General features: G+C 38.4%; 1 protein-coding gene across 3 annotated transcripts in view; it reads right to left on the minus strand.

The window, feature by feature from the left end:
• Positions 1 to 11,068, minus strand: part of stim1b (stromal interaction molecule 1b) — a 37,663-nt gene extending 26,595 nt beyond the window's left edge. The window contains exons 1-3 of one of the 3 annotated variants that reach the window (XM_053240335.1): positions 10,686 to 11,067; positions 10,512 to 10,588; positions 9,856 to 9,976 (exon numbers count right to left, since the gene is read on the minus strand). In XM_053240335.1, coding sequence (XP_053096310.1) covers positions 9,856 to 9,970 — 115 coding nt within the window. In that variant the 5' untranslated portion in view covers positions 9,971 to 9,976; positions 10,512 to 10,588; positions 10,686 to 11,067. Of the gene's footprint in view, positions 1 to 9,855; positions 9,977 to 10,511 lie in introns of all 3 variants that reach the window. The other 2 variants (XM_053240336.1, XM_026938528.3) reach the window with 2 other exon arrangements.
• Between the last annotated feature and the right edge of the window lie 1,564 nt (positions 11,069 to 12,632).

Genomic DNA, 12,632 nt, shown 5'->3' on the forward strand with positions numbered 1-12,632 from the left:
TGAATAAACATTGTAAATGCATTGTGCAGGTTAAGGAAAGTGGTCTTTCTTTGGCTCGCTTGCTCTCGCCCACATGAAAGTAAAAAAACCTCCTGCTCATGTGACTTTTTTGTTCCATGGTTTCTCAGTCACAAGGCACACCTCTAGTCTCAACCAGATGCCCTGATGAAGATGAAGAAGAAAAGCGAGCCTCCTATTCATTACCTCTTCAAAACATATTATAGTATATTCCTTCAGAATAACGTATTCCTATTCGGTTTCATCCCTAGTGATCTAGCATGAGGATATGTTTTTGATGAAGATTACAAAGCATTTTTGTAAGTCACTCTGGATATGTACATCTGCCAAATGTAGTAATTGTAAATGTAAGGGTAACCGTGGTCTTCAAGAGTTTGGTGTAACCAGGAATGGACTGTTTTGGATAAAATGTGGTTCTCCAGGAGAGCTTGACAACCCCAATAAAAGCCACGCCATATCCCTCACTCAGTCAAAATCATTTCACATTCAGCGCAGTATGCATGTTTTACTAATGGTGAAAATATACTAAAGATGAACAACTAAATTTTCTTATAAATAATTTAGTGATGTATCCTGCTTTCAGCACATCATTAAGAAGACTTTGTACTCTGCAATGTACTAATAATAAAGAGGAGGAAGCTTGGGGTCCCGCTGTAAAAATAACATTAACAGCATGAGTGCTGAAGTGAAGTTCATGCAGCTACTGATGTACTATGCAACAACAGGGAGCAAGTTTTTTTTTTAAACTATTTATAGACAGAAGCACAGCTGCAGGGTTTCTGATGCAGTAGCAGGAGAGTAAAAACAACTGCAGGCATCTCTAGTTAACTTTCTGATAATTTCATGATGATATGTAAGTAGTAAGATCACTCGGAGTCTGATATAGTGCCTTATAAAAGCATTTTTAAGTGCTTATCTAAAGGGGATTACACCCTGGAAGAGATAGTTGTGGTTACAAATTGTGCATCTACTTGTCTGGAATTTCCCTGCAAACATAAGAGGCTGACACAAGTCAAGTATGATTAAAAATAAAAAAAACAACAACAGTGCCTTGGGTGATCACAGCAAAAGTACTCTTTCTACAGAGTAGAGCGAATCTGAGCCGCATTAAATATAGCGAAACTTTGATGCATTATCAACTACCACATCATTTGCAATGCTGCTTAAGTTCCATGACAAAAAGAAAACCACAGTGCACACAGAACCACTGAACACACTTCTGTTATTTAGAACAATCACCATACACCTCGATTATTCACAAAGGCATTCTATTACAACTTAAAGGTCAAAGGTTACAGATACACCGAATTTCAGTAAAGGAATTTGAAATTATACTCTTGCAGGTCCTTCATTCTTTTCGCAGATTTGATAAATTATAACTTTAGATTAGGTCTCTCTCCTCACACATTCCCAACCAAATGTATGTATATATGTTTCAAAAAATATGTTTCAAAGATATGCAGAAAGTCTTTGCTGATGTTACAAAGATGTGCAGATAAGAACCACTTTTACAGTCATATACAAGCCATTATATTAAATGTAATATAGACTGAAAAATTCATAGGCTTTCACTCACTCTCAGTAACCGCTCATCTTGATTGGGGTCACCAAGGCTCCGAAGCCTATCCCGGGAACACTGGGTGTGAAGTGGGAACACACCAGCTGATTGCAGGACACTATGCATACACACATTCACCCACTAAATCTCAGCTAGGGGCAATTTAGCTTAGCCAGTCCACCGACTGGCATGTTTTTGGGAGGTGGGAGAAAACTGGAGAATGTGGAGGAAACCGACACAGACACAGAAAGAACATGAGAAACTCCCCACATACAGTAGCTTGAGCTTAGGACTGAAATTGGGACCCTGGAGTTGTGAGGCAGTCGCTGCGCACTACAGTTATTCGCCACAGTAACTCTTTCAGCTGCATCAGAGTCAATCAGAGAAAAAGCTCAGAAAAAATAGCTCAGAACAGAATGCAAAAACAGAGATAAGAGTAATCAATAATGAAATGTGAGGACAGATGGGAGTGAAAAGCTTTCGCTCTGCTTCACTAGAGTCGTGGCCTTCCAGCGAAAAGATCTGAGAAAGTGCCCTGATGGAGCCGTGAGGATTTACAGAGCATGCAGCCTTGACAAGTTCCTTCATCAATGTCCTCTGACCAGACAAACACACATGTACAAGCAAAAGATTGCAATGTTCCTACCCAATGACAAAAAACAAAAAAAACAAACAAACAAAAAAAAACCAGGAATGAAGTCTGCCAGAGACTTGAACTGACTGAAAATTTTCCAACAAAAGTTGTTTTTGCTAGAAATATTTTACAGACAATATCATACAGCTGGCAATCTCACAGCTTTAATACAGTGCAGTGCAAAAAAAAAAATGTAGAAAAGCCTCTCCTTTTCCAGCTAAGTTGTGAGTGCAGTATGTGACAATTCCAAGTATAAACAACAAAAGAGTGATCACATATGAGAACAAGCAGTACTGTAGTCCTTCAAAGCATGCTGTATGTGTATGTGCTCCTTTCCAATGCATGCCTTAATCTCATGGCTGTGAGTTCCAAATCAAAGCACATTCAGGCCCTGATTTATAAAGATCCAAAATAATGAGCACTAATTGACATGTGCAATGGTATACATTGTATGCATAAATATGTTTTGAGTGAATTGTATCATGTCATTTCAGCTGAGAGAACAATATGCAAATGAGACTTAAAGCCATGATTTATCAGACTAAGTAAATGGTATAATTTTCTCTTCAACTAGCAGAAATAAGCTTCTGCAAATTTAATTTCTTTGGGTTTGGGGGAATGTTCCAGTTCCTGCTTGCTGCTGACCAAAGCCGTTGCGGCTTTCCTCAAATTAATACACTAGTACCTAGTATGCTGGTGTATCAGGTTGTGAAACCCAGCATGCTTAGTGATGTATGATTTTTTTAAACCCCTGCAGCGTCCCCTGATTTCAGATAAAGAGCAAGGGACTTTTTCAGAGAAGGAAGTGTGGGCTTGATGAAGTTGAAGTGTTTATTACACCTCACAGTAGATAAGAGGTATTTTATGACGAATAGCTTATTAATATGCAGTCTGTTGAATGTATTGTATCAAGAACCCCGTATCAAATAATACTATATGATACTCTATATTGTTACACTCCTACATGATATGTCCAATTAATGTTCAATATTAAAAAAAAAAAAAAAAAGATATAATTTTTGGCCCATCCCTATCACCCACCTATATGTGAATCTAAAGTGAGCAAAAGACTTTAGGACTTTTTCACACCTGGCTCATTCGGAGCATTTGTTTCGGAACCCGGTGTGTTTTCTCGCTTGGTTCGGGTTTGTTTAGACATATATGGACACAGCAATCACGCCAGGATCCACACCAAAACAATCGGCCCGAGACCACCTGAACGAGGTTGTCTTGGCCCGATTGCAAACGAACTCCGGAGCGGTTCGCTTGTGGTGAGAAAGTAAACCGACCCAGTGAAATTTGGTCTGACAAACATATTTCTAAAACAACTTTCAAAAACCCATAAAAACGCAGAGGTTTGCAAGGTGTTTAGCGAGCATCTCAAGGAGATGGGCTTTAATCACTCCGTGAAACATCAATTCCCGCTCAAACTGATAAATTATAATAACTACAGCAAAAAGAAAGCCACAATAAGCTCAGAGCTGCTGTCTATCCAACCTGATGGATGACCCCTATGAGAGGAACCCTGGAACATAAACAGGCCCACTCTGACCAATGAGAGGACAGTTTACTCACATGTGACTTGCATAAACAATTTTTGGTATGCTTTGAAATGTTGCCTTGTGAAAGCAAACCGAGCCAAGGAGAAAATGTAACACTGTAGCAAGTCCCCGTTTCAAAACAAAGCACAGATCTACAGGTCTGAAAATGCCCTTAAACATAGGGCATAGCAAGGCTACTTTAGAGCCAGGGCTGATAATCTAATAAGGCTGGAAACAGTGGGCTGCCACCTTGACAAATTCAGGCTAAAGCACTGTTTCTACTGAGCCCGGGACTTACTAGAATGTAAGCTAGCTGTAAGTAGCTATTTTTTCTCTATGGATAGAGTTAGTTATTCTAATCTATCTACAGCACATATACGGTTATGTTATTTACCAGACTATATGATACTATATGTTTTTAACCTCTGACACATGCTGTGATTTATACAGCAGACTATGTACACTATATGCCTAAAGGTTTGTGGACACCTCATCAATAACACCCATAAGTGCTTTTTGAACATCCCATTCCAGACTCAGTCTCCTTTTACTGTTATAATAACCTCCACTCTTCTGGAAAGGCTTTCCACTAGATTTTGGAGAAGGGCTGTGGGAATTTGCCCATTCAGCCACAAGAGCACTAGTGAGGGCAGGTACTGATGTCAGGCGCCGGGGCATTGTCATGCTGGAACAGGTTTGGGCCCCTTAGTTCCAGTGAAGGGAAATTGTAATGCTACAGCAAACAAAGACATTCTAAACAATTGTGTGCTTCCAACTTTGTGTAACCAGTTTGCGGTAGGACCATGTATGGGTGTGATGGTCAAGTGTCCACATACTTTTGGCCATATAGTGTATATCTAAATATTTTTGCATTAGCATTATTGTAAAAATAACCATTTGTTAGTATAATTATAGTTAAAGTGTTACTCCATCAGATACAGCATGGTTACAGGAAGCTATATTACTATTGGCTTGGCAACAACAAAATACTTTTTGTTATTTGTTAATACGGTTTCAGAATTAAACACTGTCATACTGCAAGGAATTAAAGCCAGTAATGTAGTAAAGGTTTTATGTTGCAACAGTTCTGCATACGCTGCTGTATGACCCAGGAAGAGACTAAACAGGTTTAACATGAGTAAATTTGTCTTCCCAGCGTACAGCCATTAGCGTGATGCTGGATTTCCTTGTTTAACAAAAAGGCTGGCCAAACTGTAAAGGTGAGGTCAACATTAGTAGTTGGGTACACATGCAAATTTAAGCTAACTCTGAGCTAGTGCACTGTTTGGGCAGGTATACAATATTTACAAAGACAGACCTGCCTACTCCCACAAGTCATTTTATCCAGTTACTTCAGTCTGTCAGGACTGTGTGTTCAAACATCTTTTAACCATAACAAGAGCAAAAGGTAAACACGAACATTTATAAACTTCACGGAATTAAAACTGGGACAGCGCAAATAGGTTTCATGGTAAGTCACTGTGTGTGACTTGATGATTATCACACCAGTGACTTTTTCAGAACGCAGTTAAAAAATTCTATCAATTCTATCTATTACCATCTATGCATTATTATATTTTCTGTAAAGATCCTAAAGTAGTGGTAGTCTAAAAACATCTCAGGAAAAAAGGAATAATGGCCACTACAATGTCTCTCATAAGCAACTGTTATTGTTATTGTATTGTATTATCATACAAAACTAATATTTTATGTTTGCCAGCAACTTGGTATAAATGAACCCACCCTACAATTTTTGGTTGTTTCTATGCTAGCAAATAGGAATAAAATGGGATCTCTTCCTCTGACACACAAGACACACACTGCACCCTAATTATGATTGTTACGGAGTTATTATACCGTAAATTTTAAATTGTAACATCCCTTAACCTGAATACAGCTCCACAAGCATAATAGGCAGCACAGGATTTCAAACCACTTCCTCTCTTAATGTGCAGCGTTCCAAATACCAAATAACACAGCCAACACCTGGCAATGCAGAGAATAAATGATTCGTACTAATCTTCCTAAAGACCTTTTGTCTAAATATCTGTCTAAACACAGAAAAAGAACAACTGTATTATTATGCGTTAACATTATTATTGCTCTTACAGCAGAGCCCTACATTCTCTATGTATTCTATATTATATGTATTCTATTTATTTATTCGTTTGTTTGATAGTTTTTTCTTTTTTTGTAGTTCATTTATTTTTTTAGTATGTTTTTTTCCCCATGTTATTTCGTGTTTTCTATTCTGAATTTTATAAATGTACCTGATTTGACCGTAATTCATTAAATGAAGGTAATACTGTATTATTTCCATTAATCTAGCTAATTCACATTACTTTGCTGATGTATGGATGATGGACGTCATGCACACTATGATGCAATGGTACAGAGACACACTTCAGTAAAAACACGAATGATATAACATCCAGATTAAGACAGATAGCGCGAAATGTTTCGAAATATGTTAAAAAAAAAAAAAAGGTCCCAACTTCCAATCTCAGCATTGCTGCTTTTATAGTATATGTGAAATGTTTTGATGTCACAATTTCGTGACTCTATCCATGTTGCTACACTGTAAGTAGCAATGTTGGTGGATATAGGTGTTGAATAATTAAATCAGAAACAGGATATCCTTCCTTATCAGACATGAGACAGAACATTGGATTGGGTTTTGAAATAAAGGTGGCGCAGGTTCTCAGACTGCCTTATTGATATTTCGGAGTAAATATTAGTATAAGGCAGGAGGTGGCTGGTGAGTCGCACATTTGTACAGGTTTCGTCTCTTATTCGGACCATAAAGAACTATCGCAGACTATACAGAGTACATACTGTACATACCAGACAGTTAAAAAGGCGAGTGGACAATATGTCAACAGCATGTACAGCAAACTAACATAAAAATGCTTTGAACTGGCCTCACAACTATTTAATCAACAGTAGAGTTCACTCAACCTGGGATTGTAGTTGCTGAAGTTGCATTACCCTTACAAACTGCCTCAAAGCTTCACGTTATATCAGGTCATCACTGACCACAAAGTTTCTCTTAAGTCTGTTCCTTAAAAAGGAGAAGTTTGCATTGTGTCTCCTTCCAGGAGAAGTTATGAAATTCTCTTTGTCCCATTACACAATCGGTCATCAACATCACAGCTTGTGTAATAAGAAGCTTTCCATTTCTGAGAACCGTTAACAAAGAATTATGGTTTTGTTTAAATGTACTCTATTGTAAATGAGTTGAAAATAGAAAATTAGCAACAACAGGGAGGCTTCATTCTCTTGAATGCAGCACAGAGAGGAAACTCTGGACTGGGACGATATCGACTGTGTCTTAAGCCTGATGCGGAATAGATATGTGGAATTTGTGTTAAAGATGTTTTTGGCATTCACAATTAATTGTAGAACTTTTGAAGCATATTATTGTATCATTTATGGAAAACTACAATTGTGCTATTGTGGCATATATGAATATGCAATAAGGTTGTAGACAAGCTGTTCGGGTTACTTTCATTCTCCTTCTAACAGTCTTCCAATGAAGACACAATATAGGTGATATAAACCAACTCTATTTTAAAAAGCTTCCAAAATAACCATCATTCCATGATTACTGGAAGTGTTTAAAAAACTGGTGTGGATTTAAACAATGGCCCTTTTTTTTGTCATCACCTAATGTTCCTGGCCTAATTTGTATTTATTAAACAAAATTTGAGTGTCTAGATGTTACTCAGCCTGATCGTGGGTACTAGAATGAATTATTTTTACCCCCTGACAGGTCAATACACTGTTCCTCTCCCCCACCCTGCCATCATAGTTTTCATTTCTGAGGGTTTCTCTAGCACTCCCTGTCTATTTACGGCTCTTGGAATCACCTTACTGTAACAGCACCCCTTAACGTGAATGCAAAAATGATTATAACTGAGGCAAAACAATTTAAAAAAACCATAAAAATTGTCCAATTTTATCCACAAAGAACCAGGGTCAATAATAATCATGTGTAATAATGTGTCTTTGTGCACAAATAAATGTGTCTTGCTGTTTCCTTGGCAAAATTATTTTTTTTCCACTGAGGAAAGATGTGACTTTTATCATATTTGAAAAAATGCGACAAATTTCTGGGGCCAACTGGACACATTCTCAGCGCATAATGATTATCAGGTCAGTCAAGTCATTACTAACCCATTACCGCCCTTTCTGAAAATGGAAATGGTGTGCTCGTAATCCATCATGGGAGAAAGACTCTCTTTTGTTTGAGATAAGATGGGATAATGTAGTTAAATGTAGTGAAGCTTTTCAGTCCAGTATTACCCAGAATAACAAAGTAGAAAACTAAATTGGTCTTAGAAATAGCCTATACACAAATTTTAAGCTCTTTTGTAACCTGTCCATCAATGGAAACTACCGAACCACAGGACCATCACCAGCAGCAACTCATGACCGATTTTGGTGGGGCAGTACGACATTAATAACTATCCTATCACACTTGACTTCTGCTACTATCTAGTGAATTTTTAGAATAACCCCATGATAGGCAGTTGAGAGTCAACAACATACAGTCATCCAGCTGTTTTACATGTACCGTTGTTCAGCTGTTTTGCATCCAGCTGTTTTACATGTCCCATAGTTCAGCTGTTTTGATACAGCAGGTAGGTGCGCTTCCCATGTGAGCTAATATCGTTAACCAGGGTTGTGAAATTTCCAACCCAACTACATTCCAAAAACCACACAAAAGACATGAAACTAGCTCAAAATTGGGTCACTGGAAAAGGACGACAGTTTTCTTCTTTTTCTCAGCCTTTGCTTGAGAAAGGGCACAATCTTTGAAATATATCTAACAATAGAAATGATTCTCTACATTATAGACACACTGCACAGCACAGACAAGGCGTCTTTGTTTGTGGAAATCTATTAGATTTAAAGCAGCTTATTTTTTATATATTAGATTTAATGCTGCAGTATTTTTAAACTAGCCCACTTTGGCAATCCTGTTATTAACTGTGCTGTCCGCTCTTCCTCCTCCACTGAAAATGTTCATAGAGAGTAAGCATGGGACAGCACGAATCCTGCCCCAATGGGACTCTTTTAGCGCTTGTTGCTGTTCCTTTTTTTGATCACTATGTTTAATAATAACTCTATGGAGCTAAATGGGGCACTGAGTTCCCACAATTGTGCAACATGTAGAAAGGAAAGCAAATTAATGGAGCATCTGCTTATGGTGGACAAAACACAAGATTTTTAAATCATTGGTCATTCAAAAGAGGTACTTAGTATTTCAATGAAATTTAGAATGTATGTAATTGTGAATGTGGACTTTATGAAGATTAGCATTTCGTGAATGGCCGATGGTGGGATTCTTGCTCACCTGGCCCTAAGTTTACTGCCATCAATGCCATCATGTTCATCATTTTGTACACTGCTAACTAGACAAGACGTGCCTCTGCTATAACTCAGCACAACTGTGTCATATAGCTAGAGCACGCCAGTGACACTGGTATGATAGTGGCATGTGTGTAAATGGTGCTGATATCAGTGTATCAAGTACAGCAATGTTAACTGACCCTTCATCAGGGTCAGTTTTTGACCACAGAACTGATGCTGGATGGATGTTAGTAGTTGGAGGAATGTTCTCACTATTGAGGTGGACACTGGACTTCCACCCAAATAATGCTTCGTTAGTGGTGGTTCCCTTGCTTTAATAGACAGGAATGAAAAGGGCTGACAAACTGTGATAGGCTACAGTCCATCCGTCAACTCTCTGTACCACTTATCCTACACAGGGTTGCAGGAAGCCTGGAGCCTATCCCAGGGGACTCGGGGCACAAGGTGGGGGACACCCTGGATGGGGTGCCAACCCATTCACACTCACACACACTACGGACAATTTAGAGATGCCAATCATATATAATGCATCTTGGGACTGGAGGAAGAAACCCCCAAGGCACGGGGAGAACATGCAAGCTCCACACACACACAGGGCGTAGGCGGGAATGTGTGAGGCAAACGTGCTAACCACCAAGCATAGTAAATATACATAGTACATAGTATATTTACTATTTACACATAGTAACATGGTCAGTGTGTATAGAAACCAGGTAGATTTCTCTGACCTGAAAACCTGTCGGCAGGCTGGACCTGGTCTGGAAATCTTGGTGGATCTGCTGTGCTTCTCATCACCAGGCAAAGACAGATGATACACACAGAAGTAAGACTTACTGAATCCATGCTGACCTGAACACACACACACACACACACAGACACAACACAAAGATCACTTAAGCGCCATCCAGGTTCCAGTTAAGGCTCATTCTCAGAAGTTAATCATGACTGATAACACTAATGTATGCTGAAACAGGATCTTAAATGTTGACTTGGTGAAAGAAGTTGGTTATGTGGGTTTTAGTCTTTGGGTTCACAAGTTCCGCATTTCACGTCAGTCTTTCCGGCTGATTGACCTCCAGTTCTGACAAGTTAGTAGAGAAACATGAGCACTAACATGAAATAAATACCTCATAAACATTTTAATCTGTGCTACCATTATATCCGAGGGCTAACTTGATCAAACTTGATCAAACTTTACATTACCTTCACTTCTCAGAAGAGATGTAATCTTTCAGCTGAAATTACAGTTACCTAGTGACAACTCATAAAGGATGCCTGACATTTTACATTTTACATATATCATGCAACTATACTCGTTTCAAAATGGCCAGTAATAAAGTTATTTGAAAAGAAAAAAATATATAAGGCTATAATTTCACCATACCTCCTGAAAACTTCTGGAAGAAACCACCGGAATAGGCGAGTTCAGCAGTAAGCGTCCATCCCTGTCAGCAAGCTCTTCTTAAGCAATACAGAAACAAATACAACACTATTCCAGATATTTGGCCAAATAAAGTGAACAAAATGCCACAAAGATTAAAAGGTCCGTATTAAAAACCTATTAAAAGTGAAAGTCATGCCTGCAGCTGCTCTGCCTCCACACGACGACGTGTAGGAAAGAATTTTAGCCGTTCAACATGATCAATCTTGCTGCGAAGCTAACACTGTAAACTAGAGCAATGCCGCCATCTTGTGCTTAACATCATAGAGACGCGTACTGATAGAAACTTAGAAAAGCGCCATTTAAACAGTTTAAAACGTTGTCCACTGTCGTGTTGATAATGAGGTGACATTTTGACAGCCAGTATCTGTTCACAAACTGCATTAATACTGTTTCACTACGGCGTATAACTATCTAAAACGTACTCAAATGAAGAGAAAAGAGCACTTAGCTAGTGAGGTTTTACACAACCTTAAGCCGAATGTCTGTTTTTTTACCACTGTGTTTGTTAAACTGGCTCATGAGCAACATGAAGGTAAGGTTAGGAAAAAACAAACAAACAAAAAAACTCACAAAAAACACATTTATATCGGTTTGGTAAAATATATTTATATTTTCTTTAAAGTAAAGATGTCAAAGTTTACCACAATTCATCACATTTAAGTGGTGATTGAAGATGAATGAATGAATGTAGGCATGTTTCTCAACGTTTGGAGACTCTAAGCAACAGCTTCCTCAGGAGCTTCACCTACACCAATCAAATTACTGATAGGCAAGAATGAACAGAATTAATGCTTCAAAAACAGTTTAATAAACAATAAAGTAAAAACAATCTCTAAACAAGTAGATTGTATAAATAAAAAAAGAAATCAAATAAAAGTATTAAAAATTAAGGCAAATAAATATAGTCATTACAAAGAAATGGTTAAACAACAACATTGTGCATATAAAAAAAAATATAATATAACATAAAATAAGTGGGGGTAGAGTAGCTTAGTGGTTAGCACACTCATCTCATGCCCCCATGGTTAGGAGGTTTGAATCCTCCACCCTGGGTGCAGGGTACTTGCATTTTTCCCCCATGCTTCAGGGGCTTCCCCCAGGTACTCCGGTTTCCTCCCCCAGTCCAAAGACATGCGTTGTAGGCTGACTGGCATTTCAAATTGTCTGTGGTGTGCGATTGTACCCTGTGATGGGTTGGCACCATGTCCAGGGTGTCCCCTGCCTTGTGCCCCAAGCTCCCTGACATAGGCTCCTCCATGACCCTGCGTAGGATAAGCAGTATGGAAAATGGATGGATGGGCAGATGGAAGTAAAACAAGTTTCCTTTCTTTACACACCACAGTGGGGTCTGCCTAGTACATTATCCTTTTCCCCAAATGATAGTAAAGTGTGATTTTTGCAAGTCTACTTTAAAAATCATGGGGTCCCCTAGTGGTCCAGGAGCCCTAAGCAATTTCTTATACCACTTACAGCAAGAAACAGTCCTAAATGAATGAATGAATGTTGCTCTAATATGCAAATACAGGTCATGCATCACCAGTTTACAAGGAACAGGGACAGGGTTTGTAGGGTTAGAGAGTGTGTGTGATTTGCATATTCATAAATTCTAGATTTTGTGACAAGGGTGTACGTGTGAGTGGACATGCATCCACAGCTGCCAACTATGCGTGCACTGTTGCCAAATATCCAACACTGTTGTTAGATTTGGAGACTTTTTAGACTCCTGTATTTACAAGTAATAAAAGTGAGTTATTCCATCCATAACTGTTTCCTTCCCATCTAATCATTACCACAGCTTCATTTTGTCCATGTTCTTGATAGAAATTATAGTCTTTTGTAAATATGTAAATAGTTAGTTTGTGGTGCCCAAGGTTTGGCCCTCTACACTGAAAAAAAGTAGAATATGTGGCCAGTCAAATTTAAGAGAACATATCACATATAGTTTACATAAAAATGTTAGGTTTCTCATCAAAATTTGATGAGATTTTATTGCTTATACTGAACTTAAACAATTTCAATTCAATCAATTCAAGTAGTATTAATGTAACCCAATTTGTTTAA

Source organism: Pangasianodon hypophthalmus, chromosome 15 (genome assembly GCF_027358585.1).
Source record: "Pangasianodon hypophthalmus isolate fPanHyp1 chromosome 15, fPanHyp1.pri, whole genome shotgun sequence".
In the NCBI taxonomy this organism is placed as follows: domain Eukaryota; kingdom Metazoa; phylum Chordata; class Actinopteri; order Siluriformes; family Pangasiidae; genus Pangasianodon; species Pangasianodon hypophthalmus.